This window comes from Equus caballus, chromosome 11, assembly GCF_041296265.1.
Source record: "Equus caballus isolate H_3958 breed thoroughbred chromosome 11, TB-T2T, whole genome shotgun sequence".
NCBI classification, from domain to species: Eukaryota; Metazoa; Chordata; class Mammalia; order Perissodactyla; family Equidae; genus Equus; species Equus caballus.
This window is the reverse complement of record NC_091694.1, coordinates 16,509,030-16,527,344: the sequence shown is the minus strand read 5'-3', so window position 1 is coordinate 16,527,344 and position 18,315 is coordinate 16,509,030. Positions and strand designations below refer to the sequence as shown.

At 50.2% G+C, this 18,315-nt stretch overlaps 1 protein-coding gene across 9 annotated transcripts in view; it reads left to right on the top strand.

Moving 5' to 3' along the window:
* Positions 1–18,315, top strand: part of MRC2 (mannose receptor C-type 2) — a 50,780-nt gene that overhangs the window by 10,119 nt on the left and 22,346 nt on the right. For 8 of the 9 annotated variants that reach the window (XM_023652269.2, XM_023652272.2, XM_023652271.2 and 5 more), the window contains exon 2: positions 16,904–17,305. In XM_023652269.2, the coding sequence (XP_023508037.1) occupies positions 16,904–17,305 (402 nt within the window). Of the gene's footprint in view, positions 1–8,513; positions 8,656–16,903; positions 17,306–18,315 lie in introns of those variants that run through there. The other variant, XM_070227094.1, reaches the window with a different exon arrangement.

Below are 18,315 nucleotides of genomic sequence, written 5' to 3'. Positions count from 1 at the left end.
AAGTGGCCATCAACAATAGGATGGATAAACTCTGGTACCTCCACATAATGGAATGTTATACAACAATGAGAATGAACAATCTACAACGACATGTGACAGTATGGATGAAGCTCACAAACCTTGAGCCAGATGCAAGGGAGTTCATACCATATGATCCCAACTATATAAAATACAAAAAAAGAGGCAAAACTGATCTATGCTGTTTGAAATCAGGAGAGTGGTTACCCTTAGTAGGTTACCCTTGTGACCAGAGGAGCTCCCAAATAAAATTTAAAAAGAACAACATCCAGGAGCAATGTCTGTAACGTATATGGTGAGAAGTTCATATAAGCCAATGAGAAGCAGCACAGGAACTTCCAGTCGTTTTAAGGCACCTAAGATGGTAACAGATAAGACAATAAAGGCTGTGAACAGAGTTCGCAAAGAAGGAATACCAGTGTCTAATAAGCCTATGGAAAATATTTAAAATCACTAGTAATAAAAAATAAATAAAAAGCAAGATACCATTTTCACCTCACAATAGCACCAGCAAAGATTGATGTAACAATATGTTCAACATAACATTATTTATAATTAAGAAAATCTCTTGACAACATGAAGACCAGTAATAGCTAGGGAATGAACAAATGAAATATGGTATATCACATCATGGAATAGCATACAGCCATTAAAATGGTTTTTAAAAAGTTTTTTAAACACAAAAAAATCCTCTCTCTGAAGTATTAAGTACAAAAACAAGATTAAAAAACGTTTTTATGGACGTGTGCATATATGTGTGTGTGTATGTAATGGTATTTTGGATATATAGATAAAATTGGTAGAAAAATCACACCAAAATTTAACATGTTATATATATATATATATATATAGTCTGCTATACTGTATTATGTTAGATCTTATTTAACAGGGGTGATTATGGATAAAATTTTTTTTTTAAACATGTCTGTAATTTTCAGCAATGGGGTTGCAGGGGGCAACTTTAAGTCTCTGTCCAACCACGTGATTCCAGCAGCGCGCGCTCTCTCCGTGTCCATCGGTATCTGGACCAAGCCTGCAGCACGTGACTCCACGGAGCCAATCAGGTCTTGCGGGGAGGGCGGGCCTTTCCCGGCGCCCCGGGGCGAAGGGAGTCGATCAGCGCTGGGGTGGGCCCAGCGGAGCCAGCGTGGCTCCGGGCGGGGAGAGTGAAACGTGGGTGCGGGGCGGGCAGCCCCCGGGACTGAGACCCTGGTTGCAGTTTTCCGGGGTCGCTCCACGCCGGCACCTCCCGTCGTTCTTTTAGAGGCCGAGTTGGAGTTGGGCTTGCCCCGCTCGCCGACGGCGTGGGAGGGTCGCCGCGGAGCCCGGGTCGGGCGGCGCGCTCAGGGTGCGCTCAAGCAAGAGCTGGGTCGCGGGTGTGGGTACCCGCCTCGCGGCTCCTTTCGTTAACTCACCCCCAAACGCGGGCCTGTTGATCTTGCACCTATCAGCCAAGTGTCTCCAGAGGGGGCTCCGGGCGAGCACTGAGACGCTATAGTTTGCATTTAGAGAACAGCAGGATACAGAATTCTGTAAGCGCTGAGTGGCGGTACTGAGAGACGAGACGAGTGCAGAGCAGAAAGGCGTCCGAAGTTGGGGGCTATGCTTTTGGAAGGCTCCTTGCTTTTTCAGAACTTTATGATGTTTCTATATAACATTGTGCAACAAATGAGAAATGGAGACCACATGAATATTTACAGAGCACATAAAGTCCGCCAGGGTCAGTATTAGGCAATTCCACATACACTACGTTTTTAATCCTCACATTCCTCCATTTCACAGATAAGGAAATTGAGGCTGAGAGCCAGGATCACATCTCTAGTGAGGGACAGAGCAGGGGATGCAATCCAGGTCTGTTCGGTTCCCTGCATGGTCTTTAATTTTATAAATAAATAGGTATTCACTATAATATAATAAACATTTGTGAACACACCGCCTAATCCAAGACAGAGAACGTTACAATACTTCTATCTACCTGTGTGCTTCTCTGTGCCTGGCCCCATGTCTTTCCGGAGTTTGGTGATAATCCATCCCTTGCTTTTAAAAATTTTAATTCTTGGAGTATAATATAAATACAGGAAAGTGAACACATCAATGTTTAGCTCAATGAATTTTCACGAACTGAACACCCCCATGTAACCAACACTCAGATCCAGCAAGTAAGAGCATTAGCAGGATTCCAAGTGCTTTTAAACGGGTTCCACAGGCTTATCAGACATGGATATTCCTTCTTTGTGAATTCTCTGTTCACATCCTTGATCATCTTATCTCTTCAGCTCTTAGCACCTTGAAGTGATCTGGGTCCCTCTGTTTTTCTCAATGGCGTATATGAGCTTCTTGCCATAATTGTTACAAATATCTTTCACCTGTTGTTCACTTAAAATTTTTTTATTTGGGGAGTATCTTTTTTATCCTCCCCCTCCACACACTTGGCCTTTTAAATAAGGTTTACAAAGCCCTTTAGCTCAGACTGGGTTCTTCCCTTCACGTGAGGGCCCATGTTGACCCGCTTGTGCACCCCCACATTTTCTGCTTGACTAGCCTGCCTTCCCTCGGCCGTCAGCAGCCCATCTGAACTTGCGAGGAGCTTCAGTTAGTGACCTTGAATGAGGCTGCCAAAAGACGACATTCTGTATATATTTTTTCAGGATAAGACTACATTTTTGTGATTGTAAAAAATGATACCTATTCATAGTATACAATTCAAATACAGAAAAAAAGTTACAAAAAAAGAAAAATTACCTGAAATTTCATCACTCGGAAACAGCCACTGTTAACATTTTGGAGACTGTCTTTCCAAATTGCATCTCTTCTCCCTGTGTAAAACTTCACAGAGATGTTTTCATGTTGCTTTGTAACATTCTTCTTTCATGTGCTGATGTGTCATCAGTCTATTTCCACCCAGTGCTTCTGTTGGCTGCATAAGATTCCACTGTACCAATGTACCGTAACTTAGCCCTTGTTGAACATTCAGATCATTTCTCATTTTCACTTTTTTTTTTAAAGATTGGCACCTGAGCCAACAACTGTTGCCAATCTTCCCTTCTTTTTTTTCTTTTTATTCTTCTCCCCAAACCCCCCCCCCCCCCCCCCCCCCCGCCCAGTACACAGCTGCAGACTCCAGCTGTGAGTGCCTCTGGCTGTGCCATGTGGGACGCCACCCCAGCGTGGCCTGACGAGTGGCGCTGCGTCGGCGCCCAGGATCTGAACCCGTGAAACCCGGGCCACCAAAGTGGAGCGAGAACCTAACCACTGGGCCATGGACCGGCCCCTCATTTTCACTCTTAGAGACGCCCCTGTATGCATCTAGGCCCATTGGACCCTTTGCTCAGGCCTGCAGACTGATGGGGATCCTGACTCAGGATGTGAAAGTGGCTTGACCTGCATCAACTTGATGCCTCTGAACTCACTCAGCTTTTTTGTTGTCGGGGTCTCTGCTCCTTGGCACCAGGATTCGCTGGTTGTCTCGCCGATCTATAGGCTCTCTCAGGGAGCATCTCTTGCTTATTCTTCACCCTCCCTTTCCAGGTGGGCTGAGTTCAGTGTAGAGATCACACATAGGGTTAAGTTTGAAACAAAGGACAGACACACATATTCTCTATCTCCTTTTAATTACTAGCCATGTTAATTGTAGAAAATGCAAAGAGAAGATAAAAATCACGAGCTATCCCATAAGTCAGTGATAACCACTGTTAACACTTAGGCACGTCCAGTGCTTCTGAAACGGTGGTGTGCCTCGGAATGGCCTGAGAATCTTGTCTACGGTCCGGATACGCCTTCCCCCTGAGATTCGCACTCACTTGGTCTGCTGTAGGGCCTGGGCACTTGCATTGTAAGCAGGCTTGTCTGCCCAGACACCCAAGTTTAAGAACAAGGATGCAAAAATGTCTTTTCAGACTTTACTTAATTTGAAGGAAAATAGAAAGGAGGTCATAGTAAACATTCAGGATTTTTTTCCAGTTAGAATGTGAACCTCAATCCATGTCTAAATACTCTTTTATAAATGAATTTTCATTGTCTGCGCAGTATTCTGTTACATGAGTGTATTTCCGTTTATGCAGTCAACATCATATTTTTGGACATTAATTTCTCCCATCATTGCTATTATAACTAATGCTGTGTAGCTAAGTCTTTGCATAGATTCTTAATTATTTCCTTAAGTTAAATTCCTAAGAAGTGAATTCTGGGGTCAAAGCCTTGTGCTTTTGAAGGCTTTTGATATTTGTTGCCAAATTCTCCTCCTACTGTGAAGACGCTTCGTGTGGGGCAGGTGGTGAGGCCTTTCCATCCATGATCTAACCAGTCCTGCCAACCACCCGGTGGGCAGCACCAGGCACGGCTCCTGGTACATATGCTCAGTAATTGTTACATGCGATAAACACAAGGAGTATTTTCTCCACTGAACAGATGAGGATGCTGAAGGATGAAGAGGTCAAATGACTAGCTCAAGAGCAGGCATTGAAACCCAGCCTTGTATCCAGAGGCTGAGCTCTCTTAAGCATGCCACTGACTTTTAATTAGTGTCAGGGAGGGAGGAACAGCAAGGGTTGTGGGGGCGGTACTTTTTTTATGTGGTCCTAAAAATGTACAGAGGAAATCAGGAAAAGGGAGTGAAAGGGTGGGGAAAGAGAAGGAATTTGGGGGGACTCGCACAGACATTCCTTAACAGGTCCAGTGTAGTGTGCTATTCTAGGTCCGGGTGACGTCACAATGGAGAGTGTGGCAGTGGGGTGTTGTGTGTGTGACCCTTTGTGTCTGTCACTGAACACCAAGCCCGGTTCTGGGGAAATCAAGAGGTTTGGTTCCTTGAAACATCTTAAGATGCTCCCGTGTCTCCCTTCTCTCAGTTTTATTTACTCTGGAAACAACATAATATAATAGAAAGTTATGCATAATCCCAACCTCCTGGCACAACAAAAATTTCATGTTTCCCTTATTCACTTCCAGTCATTATCCATATGTAGATCTGGGTTTTTTTGTTTTTTTGTTTTGAGGAAGACTGGCCCTGAGCTAACATCTGCCGCCAATCCTCCTCTTTTTGCTGGGGAATACTGGCCCTGAGCTAACATCCATGCTCATCTTCCTGTTTTATGTGGGATGCCTGCCACAGCATGGCTTGACAAGTGGTACATAGGTCCACACCCAGGATCTGAACTGGTGAACCCTGGGCTGCTGAAGCGGAATGTGCATGCTTAACTGCTGTGCCACTGGGCCAGCCCCTGTAGATCTGTTTTTAAGGAGGAGATCCTTTAGAGGGTGTTAAACCCATACCCACAGGACACAGGGCAGCTTGCCTTTCCACCTCAGTTCAACATGCGTGTATGGAGCACCTGTTGTATGCCCCGCACAGAGGAGACGAATGGATAAGACACAGTTCCTGCTCTCAAGGAACTGTTTAATGGGGGAGACCGACCCTAAAAAACATGTCAATATTCTCGTGGGTCTTTCCCTGTAGATTTCCCCAGGAACCTGTGAAGAGGTAGGGAGGGTGTTTTATAATTCAGTTTACAGGTAAGAAAAGAGAGCCCCCTAAGTTCCTCTAGATTGTAGTGGCCGAATCAGAACCTGAACTCCTGGGCTGGATCTCCATTCTCAGCCTGCACCGGCCCACCCCTTTCCTCCTCCCGGTCTTGTAGGTCAGGGGCTCACTGCCAAGTGACTGCCTGGGTCCCAGCGAGGAGGGTCTCATGTTGACTCTGTCCTCCTCCTCCAGTCTCAGCATCCGCCAGGTCAAGTGGCGCGGGCGCTACCCCCCTCCTTCCTCACACTCCCTTCCAGCTGTGTATTTTGTGACCTCATTTTCCCTTCCGCCTGCCCTTGGCGTTTATTTCTGCAGAACCAGAAGGTGGCGGGGAGAACACTACAGCCCAGGCTGTCCTGACTCCCAGCAATCCCCCCACTTTCCTCTGACACCCTCCCCACCACCTCTTCTTGCATCTCCCTTCCAGGCGCACCTGAGGAGGGATCCAAAAGTTCAGAGGCCACAAAGGAGGGTTGTCAGGGCACCCAGGGGAAATGGGGGGAGGACTCTGCATCTGGACTGTGGATTTGTTTTTCTTTTAATTCTTCTGAAGAGCAGCTTAAACACTTGAGTCCTTGGCCTTATTTCCTCTCACCGTTTCCTCTCATCCAGATTCCAGTGTCGGCTAAGCCTGGTTCCCAGGCTCTCTGCTCTGAAACAAACAGATTCTCGAGCTCATGGCCCCAGTCAGGGCAGAGGCTCTTGCTAAAATATCAAAAAGCAATAGTGGTCTTCTGCTCCAGGGTGCTTACCCGGTACAGATCGTCTTCAGGTGTTTTCTTGATTAATCCTCCCAGAAACCCAAGAGATGGGTCTTATTAGTGTCCTCCCCTAAGTGAGGCTGCAGGAGTAAGGCAGCCAGCCCCAGGGCCCAAGTGGGGATTTGAATCTGGGGGGTCCAGATTCTAGAGCTGCCCTCTTAACCTCTCCACCATGTGCCTCCCGAGAAGGTAGGGGTATTATGGTCCCCTTGGCCTGTCGTTGCAGAAGTCATAGGTGTTTAATCTTTGGCATATAGTTTTAGGGAGATCCTGAAGGTTCCCAAGCAAAAGAGATTCTAAATTCAGTTGACTTTAAAGAGAGCCATGCTTTGCTTTTAGAACCAAACACAAGCTTAAGTCTTGCCACGTCAGAAGGTCAGAGAATTGCCAGTGAGTAGAGCAAAAGCTTGTTATGACACATGTCATGATTTCTCAGGATCCTATCGTGCTGCGGTTCAGACGTGTCTCGTGAAAGGAATGCAGCGTGTCACAGGGAAATTGTGGTCACGGGGCGATGGAGCCTAATTTAGAGGACCTCCTCCCTTTGCACTTTTGAACTAGTCACAGTCCTCTGGTCTTTCTTAATAGAGACAGGATACTAAGGAATGTTTCTCCACTCTGATAAAAACACTAGTGCCCGCATGGTAATGTATGGCTGTCCTCATTCCACCTCAGTGTTGGGATGGGTGGGGATGGCTAGGGACGGTGGCAAGCTGCTGAGCCCCCTCCCAGGTGGACAGCTCCACCCAGAAAATATGACTGGCTCCCTGCAGGCACGCTGGCTCAGGGTTGTCAGGCCTCCCAGTGTTTCTGAGAGAAGCTGGAACTCCAGATTTTTATGTGGAATCTCTTCAGTTTTAAATGTTGGCTCGCTTTTCTTTCACACACTGTGAAGGCCAAATACAACTTGCCTGTGGGTTATCAGGTTTAAAGTACCTGGAATAGTTAGTGAGCTCAGCTCTGGAACTAGTCTGCCTCGCCTCCCACCCCAGCTTTGCTCCTTGTTAATTGTGTTATCAAAATGTTTGATCTCTCAGTTATTTAATACCTCAGTTTCCTTATCTGTCAAATAGAGATAGGAATTTGACCTACTTCTGAGGGCTGCTATTAGGATCAACAAGAGAATTATCAAGGAGAAAGCCTTGGAACCCAGTGCCTGGTACGTAGCAAGTACATGGTAGACATTAACTTGTATCATAATGTGTCTCTTTCCATAAGTGACCATATGTCCTAGTTTGCCTGGGGCAGTCCTGGTTCAAGCTTATTGTACTGGTGTAATTATTATGAACTCCCCTTTTCATTCTCAATATGAGGCAATAAATTATTTGGTCAATTTATATAAGCAAATACTGGCACTGCTGTTCAGGACTTCAAGTTTTAGTCCTAATGAAAAGGTCATGGTGTATTGAACATCCTTGGGTAAGTCGCTTAACCTTCCCGCGGTTCAGTTTCCACATTCTAAAGGATTGATGACAGGAATTCTAAGATCCCTCAATTCATATTCATTCTGTCGTTTGACAAATATTTATCATGAGTCCAGACTATCCAGGCAAATGCCCAGGTCATAGAAAGACCAAGAACAGAACCTGGGCCCTCAAGGGGCCCTGGCCCTTGAGGACCTCCTGGGCCGGGAGCTGGGAATCTCTACCCTTTTTTTCTGTTATTTGAAAGATTGCTATCTAGAAATTGTTCATAAAGTGTTTCTTGTGAATCGAATGTTTATATTTGAAACCTCAATTCCTCTACAAGCAAATCATTACATTTCAGTATAATTCTCAACATTTCTTTTTTGTGAGTGGGTATATACCTTTTTAAAAATATTTATTTCACTATGAAAAAATTGGAAAATACAGAAAGGCCCAAAGGAGATTCTTTATTTCTGTTGACTTCGCAGTGAGCATTGGGCTTCTAATATTTTAGCTTTAGGTCAGCGCCCTCCCCTTCCCCCTCTGCAGCCAGTTTGTCAAAACTAAATTTTAAAAAAATGCTCTCTCTAAATTTGCCTCCTAACAAATTCTCTCACTCATTCATTTATTCATCCTCAGTGAACCAGGTATGGAGCACCAAAGGTGGTGTTGTGGCTGGAGCTCCAAAGGGCTCTTCTGTTGGTGATTTTATGAAATCATCTACTCACGACTCCCTCCCACGGATAAATAAAGCACGTGTGGCTCCGCAGAGGCTTTCGGGGCCGGCTGGACCGAGCGGGTGGGCACTGCCATCGGGGTGGGATGGGGAGCGGGCAGGTGGCCTCTGCGCCGCGGCAGGGCTGTGCCCCCGCGCGCTCCCTTCCAGCGGCAGACGCGGCGCTCGGCCCCGCTCCGATCCCCATTCCTGGATTCTGCCCTTCGCGTCTGGGTCAGTGAGCGGGGATTGTACTGGCCCAGAAAACCACTTCCTGCCGCGACCGGAGCCGGCCGTCATTGTGAAAGCTGCCCCCCGGGGAAGGAAGTGGCTGGGGGCTGTTTATTTTGGCTGCGGGCTAGCAGACGGCGCCGCGGGCCGCGCAGACCCCGCGTTTGCAGAGCTGGGCCGGGCGCCCGGCCGACCTCGGGGCCTCGGGGGAGGCTCCGCGCCCAAACGTCCCGGGGCGCGGCGGAGACGGGGCGCTGGGAAGGGGGACGGCCCATCACCGAGGGAACGCGCACCGCGGGGAGGGCCGCGGCGGGGGGAGGGCGCGCCGCAGGGAACGGGCGGCGAGGCGCTGGGGGAGGGGGTGTGGCCGGGGGGCGCGGCGCGGGGGGGAAGGCGCTTGGCCGGGGGGCGCGCAGCGCGGCGGGACGGCGCGTGGCCGGAGGGGGGTCTTGGGGGGGGGGGCGGCGCGTGGCATTGTCGGGGCGGGCCGCAGAGGGTAAGCGGCGGTCCCGAAGGCCCAGAACTCCGAGGACTCCCGGGTCCCAGCGCCTCAGATCCTGGAGGCTGGGATGACGGAGGAGGGGGTCTAGGTGTGCCAGCTCCTGGGATGCTCCAGTGAGCAAGAGACGATGGGAAAGAGCAGGGGAGCGAGGCCGCGGGAGTGGCCCGGGAGCGGACGGTGTCAGGTCTGACCAGAGATTAGAGACGAGATCGGTCCTGTCCGGGTTCGGTGGCTGCCCTCCTTCATCTTGCAAGATGGGGCCTGGGAAAGGACAGGCTGAAAAACTGTGACGCTTTAGTCTAAGAAGACAAAAGCCAGCGGGGTAGGAGATCAAACGCCATTAAATTCCCAGAGGGGAGGCCGGGGCGGGTGAGGATTTGCATTCCCAGAAAGCCCCACCTGGGAGACCCAGGGGACCCGGCAGAGCCATAGGGAGGGTGAAAAATTTGCATTTCCGAATTTACACGAATTCCCACTCCCCACCACCTCATCATATCCCCCTTCTCTTGTATTTATTAGGGGGAGGTGAAAAGCCCACCTCTTAACCCATTCCCTGCCAGAGTTTGCTTTAACATCTGCCTAGAACAACAGCATATCACATTTTGCAGCAAACGTGATTTAGGCGGGGAGAAAAGCATTTGTAGAACCGAATGATAGAGGAAGCTCACTGCAGCTGCAGAGAGAGACACTGCACACACGCATGCATGTGACGGCAACGGAGCCTCGGTGAGGCCGTGTGTTCGCTTTAGTCACATGGCCCTAAGCAGTGAAGGGCAAGCAGTTTCGCCTGGCTAGAATGGAGGCGCTGCTGGGGAGGAGGGGGCAGGGTAGATGGAAGCCCACCTTAACTCAGGATACTGGTGTAGATACTGCGCAGTTGGACAGAGTATGGGGTCTCCACGTCATGTGACTCCCCTGACCTCTGTAAAAGGGATGCCCCACCCCCCTGCCAGGTCCAATGTGCATGCAAGGACGTGGACACAGGCTCTAGCAGAGGGTGGCGTAGGGTGGGGTGTGGGTCCCCAGGGTTGGCCCCTCAGCAGGGTGGGGCTGGCCACTTCTGCTGACTCAGGGACATTTCCAGGCCTAGCCTCAGGGCCAAGTGGCTCATTGAAAACAGCTGCTCCTCTTGGCTCTCGGCCCTGCAGGCGGCCCTTGGCTCTCCCTGGGATGACCCCTTGCCTCTGCGTTGCCTGGGGAGGGGGACCGACAGTGGAGAAACTCAGAGGCTGGAGGCCACCCTGGAGGACCAAATCTGGCCAGCTCCCAGGGCTCACCAGCTGGCCCCTGGTCCCCAGCTTTCTAGCAGCTGAGCTAGGCAGGTCGCTAGGCCCTCGGTCTTTGTTCCTGCTGTTCCCCCAAATTGGAACACCCTCTTTGTCCTGGTCTGTGCTGGAGCCTTCCAGGGCTGTGTTAGGCATGCCTCTCATTCAGCAGATCTTTGTGGAGAGTCTGCTGCATGCCAGGCACTGTGCTAGAATTAACTTCCCCTCAGCTTCCTTCAGCGTGATGTCTTCAACTTGTAACAGGGAGCAGCCGTCTCCTCGAGGTCAGACCTCTGGCTGCCTCCGCTGCTGCGCTGAGTCCGGGAAGCCGCAGGGACAGCTGAGAGTCTGCTCCTGAGAGACAGAGGCTGTGAGGCTTTGCCGTGAGCCTCAGGACTCCACCAAAGCATTGCGTGTACCTTTCAGCAGACGGGAAAGGAAAGGAGGCCACAGTGACTGTCACCCGGGAGGGAGGAGGCAGGTTACTCAGTGTGGGGCAGATAGCTTTAAAACCCAGTTGCCTCTGAGCACAGAAATAAATCTCCAGGGTGATGACCTGGATGTCTGAGAAGCAAGAAAGTGTGGACTCCACATTGAAAGAGTCCTGTCACACTTCAGGTATCTGGAAAATCCATTTCAACCCAACGCCCTCACCCCCAATCATGCAGTATAAATTAGGTCTGACAGTTTTGCACACTTGTTGATGTGTTGCTTGTAACTTTTTCATGGATTGCTTCCTGAGTTCTGCCTCTCTAGCTTCGGTATGGCTCTAGAGGCCATACTGTCTAATTTCCCCGTGGTGCCTGGTCCAGTGCTTCATAAGTGCTTGTCATCTGCATGGATGAGAAAGCCAATGGCGGAGCAACCAGAAGGGTGATTAGGAGGATGGGGTGGTGTCCAGCCTCCAAGTACCTCCTCTGACATGGCCCAGATGCTGCAGCCAAGAAGCTCATTCCTGGTCTAACAGTCAGAGGGGATCCTGGAACAGTAGCCTCCCAGGGAGCAGTGAGAACGAACCAGTGTTCCAGACTGGGAGAAAGGGTCTGGCTCCAAGACATAGGGTTGTGTGTTTATCAGGATTCTTTTGGTCATGAGGACAGAAACCCAATGCAAACAAGCTCAGCAAAGAAAGGGAATGAGGCCGCAAGTGATCCTGAGTGACTCACAGGGTGGAGGGAAGGGGTGCAGGAGCTCAGGGACTCGCTGGATGTCCAGCACCACTCGGACTCACCTCTCCTTTCATCTCTCAGCTCCGCGTCTCTTTCTGTGTTATCCCCTTTCTTGCCTATAGCAGAAAGGTCTTTCCCTCATAGTGAGAAACATGGCCATTGGCAGCCCCAGTTTACCTATCTCAACAGAGAGAGAAAGCGTCATGTGTTCTGGGGGGACTCTGGTCATTTTAGTTTGAGTTGTGGCCAGGGGGATGGACACTGTTCCTAGCCAAGAGTGAGCCTTCTGCCCACTCACATAGCCACAGTTGCAGGAAAATTATAAGTAGTAGGAAGAAGGGCACGGGAAGTTTGTTCGGCAGACAAAATCAAAAGGTCAGAGACTATGGGCTGCTCAGTGAGGGCAAGGATTCTGTTATCATCTCCTTATTTTCCATGCGGAGCCCAGCGCCTACCAGACCATAGGATGATAGAGGCCGGATCATGTCTGTACTGTTCACCACCGTACCCTCGGTGCCTGGGACCATGCCTGGCACCTCTGAAATTCTCAATAAATGTTTTTGAATGAATGAATGGATGGATGACATCCTGTTGATACTCAGTGCACAGTTCCCTGTCTGGCGTCATTCATTTATTCACTCAGTGAACAAGTACATAATGAGCCGCAGCTTGGCGCATAGCTCTGTGCTAGGCATGGTGTGGTTGTCAACAAAACACGAGAGGCTGTCTTTGTCCTTGGGGAGGGCCATACCAAGGCCCTAGTGAGGGGCACTGTCACGCCCTCACTGACACCTGCAGTGTGGAGTGAGGCTAGGAGGGGGTAAGCCTGGAGAGGACCTTCTCAGGATGGGGGGCATCAGGCCTCTATACTTGGAGCTCCTTCTGCTGCTTCCTGTGTGCTTGCTGAGAGCATGGATGCAAAGAACCCAGAGTCAGTCTCAAAACGCCTTTGTTGCCTTCCCTCTCCCCTTAGCATTTCCAGCTCGGCCAAGGCTGGACTTGAGCTCTTCCTCCATCGAGCCCTGGAGATAGAACCTCCTTTCTGTGAGGGCCTAGGCCCACCTCTCGACTTTGGGAGGAAAATGCTCTCACAAGAGCCCCCGGCCCCCAGTGTGGCAGAGTCCCTGGGATCCACCTCCAAGAATTCCTCTCGGCCTCCCCTTTGCTTTGTGCCTCTTCTGTAGGCCTGCCTCTCCTCCCAAATTCCTCGTCCTCTTCTCATTTGCTGCCAAGGAAGTTCTGTGACCACATTCTTCACCTTCTGCCTCCTCTGGATCCTCAGTATCTTCAGAGAGTCTGCCTGCGCCTGGAAGGCATGGCTCCCTCCTACGCCCCTAGACACCCGGATTTTAAGGGCTTGTTTGCCCTCGTGTCTTGCTGTGTCCAAACCCGCTGATCTCTAACCAGCACGGTGAGGGATGTTTCCTTGTGACCCCAGCACTGCCTGGGACATGCTGCACACATAGCGGGCACTCCGGGAAGATTTGTGGATTTGAACACAGAACCTAGGACGTCAGAGGGAGGAGGGGACTTGCAGCCATGATTCATGTGACGAGGAGGAAACTGAGGCCTTGAAAGTTATTGCGACTGGGTGTCCTAACCTCTTCCCCTCTCTGGGCCTCGGTTTCCTTATCTCTTGAGTGAAGGGAGGGTGGCCTGATCCTGGAATTGCCTCTCCCGACTGACACGGACCTCTTTTGGACTCTTCATTTGCCATTTGTTATGACTGGCAGCCTGGCTGGAATTACTTTGGTTCATGTGTGGTTTTCTGGCTGGGGCGGAGGGAAGGTACTGTCCGCCTGGGCTGCTGTGGGCTCTGGTGACATTTTGGACCACACTGTCCAGTCCTATCTCTGAGAAGCATTTATAAAAGCAAGCACGATTTTCTCCCTTTTCCGGTCCCAGGCCCTTTCCCTACCCCCTGCCAAGGGCCACTCTCTGTTACTACTGACTGTCCTCGCTGGAGTGGGGTTTCTGAGAATCAAATCCCCAGTCCCGAGAGGAGCTCAGGCAAGCCTGGCTCAAGGCCTGGGGCCAGTTTATGGTTCCTAGAGGGTGGCTGGGGAGGAAGGAGGAGGTTGAGGGGCGGGGGCCCCGAGGGAGGAGGATCAGCTGTGGCAGTCACCCTAGTGATCCTTCAGGAGGTCACCTGTATCTTGCCCAGAGAGGGCCCCCATCCCGGTGATGTCGAAGAATGGAGCACCCAGCGTCCCCGCCCCACCAGCCTTGCCGCTGTGGTGTTTTGAGTGCTCAGTGACAGGAGCCGTGCCCACTTTGCCTTAGGAAAATTAATCTGGCACTTAGGACAAGCAGCAGAAAGCTAGACTGGTGGGTTGTGATTGTTGTCTGGGCATGAGATCCATCCCTTCATTCATGTGTTCGTTGGTATTTATTAGGTGCTGCTATGTGGCAGGCAGAGTTATAGGTACCAAGAGAGAAGACAGAAAATCCTCGGGAGCCTGTGAGCAAGGGGAGACACAGAAAATAACCAACAGCATGTCAGATAGCGAGTCTGGTCCTGGACGTGGCAGGTGGTGTGGATCAGTCCAACTCTCTGGCCAAGAACGCTCATTGACTAAGATAAAATATAAAATACAGTGGTTTGAAGGCCCTGGACAGCAACCAGAACCAGGCAGGTGCTTGGGGCCATTCCCTCCCAACAGTCCTTGAAAGAAGAGAAGCAGATGAAGAGACTGGCTCATTTAAGCAGCTTCCCGGACCCTGAGAGAACTGCCCTGTTTGAGGAGTTCACACAGAAAGTGGCACTTTTACTGGTCAGACTTTGTGGCCACCAGAAAAGCTAAAAATTGAGAGGGAAGATCTTGGAGAGGAAGGAGCGATAGAGCTGTCATCCTGTCATCCTCCTGAAATCCTTGGCGGCTCCTTAGCTGGGCGTGGGCAGAGTGAGGCTCTGAGGACCCGGCAAGAGACAGCCGCTGGGAGGCAGAAGTGTCAGTTGCTGCCTGGTGCTGAGGAAGCTGAGGGTGGAATTCAAGTTCCACCAAGTTGGAAGAGCTCGGTAATTGCCTAAGGTGTTCGTTTGGAACTCCAGAAGGGCCTCACCTTGTGATTAAACCGGGGGCTGAGGGCCACACCCTAAAACTAAAGGAAAACCAAAACAGCCCCACCCTAGCAAAGCCTAAAACCAAGACCCAACAGGATCAAGGTGATCCATGAGTAATTTACCTGCTTGTCAGAACAAAACTCAACATTCTTTTTAGGAAAATAAAAAATCCAGGCTCCTTATACCATATCATCCACAGCATCCAGTATATAATAAAAAAAAATTCAGACTCCTTATAATATTATCCACAATGTCCAGTATATAATAATTACTAGACATGCAAGCGGCAGGAAAAAGTGACCCATAATCCAGAGGAAAAATAGTCAGTGGGCCCAGCCTCACAGCTAACCCAGATGTTGAAAAAAAAAATCAGATAATAATAAATGCTGTGAAGAGAATTATAATCAGGGGCCAGCCTCGTGCCCCAGGGGTTAAGTTCGCGCACTCTGCTTTGGCAGCCCGGGGTTTTCCCGCTTTGGATCCTGGGCGTGGACGTGGCACTGCTCATCAAGCCATGCTGAGGCAGCATCCCACATGCCACAACCAGAAGGACCTAGAACTATGTACTGGGGGCTTTGGGGAGAAGAAGAAGAAGAAAAAAAGATTGACAACAGATGTTAGCTCAGGTGCCAATCTTTAAAAACAAAAAAAAAGATCATTCTGGCTGGCCCTGGAGAATAGCCTATAGAGGGATGATGAAGCCAACATGGCAGAACAGAAAGAGCTTGGGGTTTGGATTCAGAAGACTGGGAGCAAATTTCAGCTCCATCTCTTACCAGCCTTGTGACTCTAGTCAGATCATTTCACCACCCTTAGTCAATTTCTTTACCTATAACATGGAGTAATAACATAAAATAATAATAATAATTTATAGTGATCTTATTATGTACCAGACCCTGTTCCAAGCACTTTACACGTATTATCTCATCTAACCTTTATAGGAGTCATGGTGAGGAAAATGAATCAGAGAGAGGTTTAAGCAACTTGCCCGAGTCACACATTAAGTGGCAGAGCTGGGATTTGAACCCTAGCAGTCAGATTCATGCTTTCGAGGCATGAAAACTATCCTGAGGAGCTGGTAGCTAGTGGATGCAAATGTTCTTTGGAGACCGGGCTGTGTGGTATGTGTGTGTTGTGTACTAAGGGGCAACCGAGGAGCAAGAGGAAGGCGGTGAAGTTGGGTGTCAGAGAGACCGGGGTTTGCTAACTGGCCGTGTAATACTGGGAGTGGGTCACTTCGTGTCTCTAGACTCATGTCAGTTTCTTGCTTCCTTACTCTCCCTTTCTTTCTCTTTCTCTCTCTCAACACCTTTAAGATATAATAACAGCTTTAAGATATAACAGCTTTGAGATATAATTCACATATTGTAAAACTCACGCATTTAAAATGTGCAATTAATTGGCTTTTAGTATATTCACAAAGTTGTGCAACTATCATAACAGGCTAATTTGAGAACATTTTCATCACCCCCAAAAGAAACCGTGTACCTTGTAGCAGTCACTCCCTGTTCCCATCACCCCGGCCTGCCCCCAGACAACCATGAACCTACTTTGTATAAATTTAAGTCTCCGTTTCTAATCTGTAAAGTCGGTGTGCTGGGGACGAAGTCACGTCTTCCATGGGGTGCTCAGTGAGCTGATGGGTGAGAAGATGCAGGATTGGGGAAGCAGAGAGCTAAATGCCATCTGAAAAATGAGTGAAATGGTTATGGGGGTCATGAAAGGTTGGGTATAGGGGGTGAGTGGTTTGAGAAGATTCTAAATGAGATGAAAGGATGGAGCCAGTGGAGCTGAGGGGCAAGGGGTGACATGAATGACTCCACGCGGGAGAAGAACTTTGGCAGAAAAACCACGCCATGTAACAGACATTGGGATAAAGGTTGCGATGTGGTGTGTGATGTAAATGCCTCCGCCACCCCGCATGAGATCGTCAGAAAAGTGTACAGTATACGCTCGCCATGTGCAGTTGGATTTGCTTTTGGGGGTGGGACAAAGGGCCGAGTCCTGCCTCCAGGTGGGCACGGGGCCAGAACAGAGGCTGGCATGCAGGCTGTGCCTCAGCTGGGCACAGGGGGACAGCAGTGCCTCTCACTCCCACCTCAAAGGGCCAGAGTGATGACTGAGTGAGCTAACATGAGAGAAGGCTGACAACTCGTGCCAGGCACATGGTCAGTGTCTGTGGGCGGCACTGGCCATTGAGGGCCATTGAGAGAGCCCTTGTGGTGGCTTCATGTCCTGCCTTCCCTTCCAGAGCCCAACGTCTTCCTCATCTTCAGCCATGGACTGCAGGGCTGCCTGGAGGCCCAGGGTGGGCAAGTCAGAGTCTCCCCAGGCTGCAACGCCAGTCTTCCTGCCCAGCGCTGGAAATGGGTCTCCCGAAACCGGCTCTTCAACCTGGGTACCATGCAGTGCCTGGGCACAGGCTGGCCGGGCACCAACACCACAGCCTCCCTGGGCATGTACGAATGTGACCGGGAGGCACTGAATCTTCGCTGGCACTGTCGCACACTGGGTGACCAGCTGTCCCTGCTCCTGGGGGGCCGTGCCAGCAACACTTCCAAGGCTGGCACCCCTGAGCGTGGTGACCAGACCCGCAGTGGCCAGTGGCGCATCTATGGCAGTGACGAGGATCTATGTGCTCGGCCCTACTATGGTGAGAGGCTGCTTGCAGGAGAGGGATGGGGCCTCTGGTGTCAGGGGGCCTGCAGCCATAGAGGAACAGACTCCGGGCTGACAAGGCCTTTGGTCTCTGCAGCCTCTGGCACTCATGTCTTTAGTTGTAATGGGAAGCATTTTTGAATAATTAAGAAAAGTAACTTCAAAACATTTAATTTACTTTATTTATTTATCTATTTTGGTGAGGAAGACTGGTCATGAGCTAACATCTGTGCCAATCTTCCTCTATTTTATATGTGGGGTGCCACCACAGCATGGCTTGATGAGTGGTGTATAGGTCCACACCTGGGATCCAAACTCACGAGCCCTGGGCCAGTGAAGTGGAGCATGCGAACTTAACCGTTACACCACTGGGCCAGCCCCTTAATTTACTTTTTAAAAAATTGCAAAGCTATGACATGCTTATAAAGACTTCAAGTAGTACAAAAGTTTACAAAGTAAAATTAAATGAAAATTCCCTTCCCCAGGCCCACTCTCCAGAGAGACCCAAGGTTAACACCACAGATGTCGTGATCCCCATTTTGCAGGGGTGCACGGGGACCAGTGTCACCCAGCGAGAGGCCTTTCATGGTGGGCAGCTCCATCCTGGGGGTCCTTTTCCTGGAAGCTACCCTGAGTTCCAAGGTGGAACTTGGGCAGGAGGGGCGCACAGTAGGGAGGCTGGAGCCCCTGGGCTGGGGAGCTGAGCAGGGATTTCTTCAGGCTCTGACCTCTGTGGGTGACTTGGAGGCCGCCTGACCCAGCTGGATTTTGGACAGGCATTACGGACATTGAGGGAACCTCTTCCCAGTCCTATGGGATGAGCAGCAGGACCTCTCCCAGGCTCCTGGGCTGACCTGACGGCAGAGGGAGCCTTAAAGCCACTGTCTGGTGCTACTGCCACCTTTCCCACTCTGTTGATCCCTGCCCCCAGCTCCCACCCCATCCCCCACCCTGAGTTACAGGGGATTTTCCCTTGGGGGTGGGAGGGGCAGTTTCTGGGGTCCG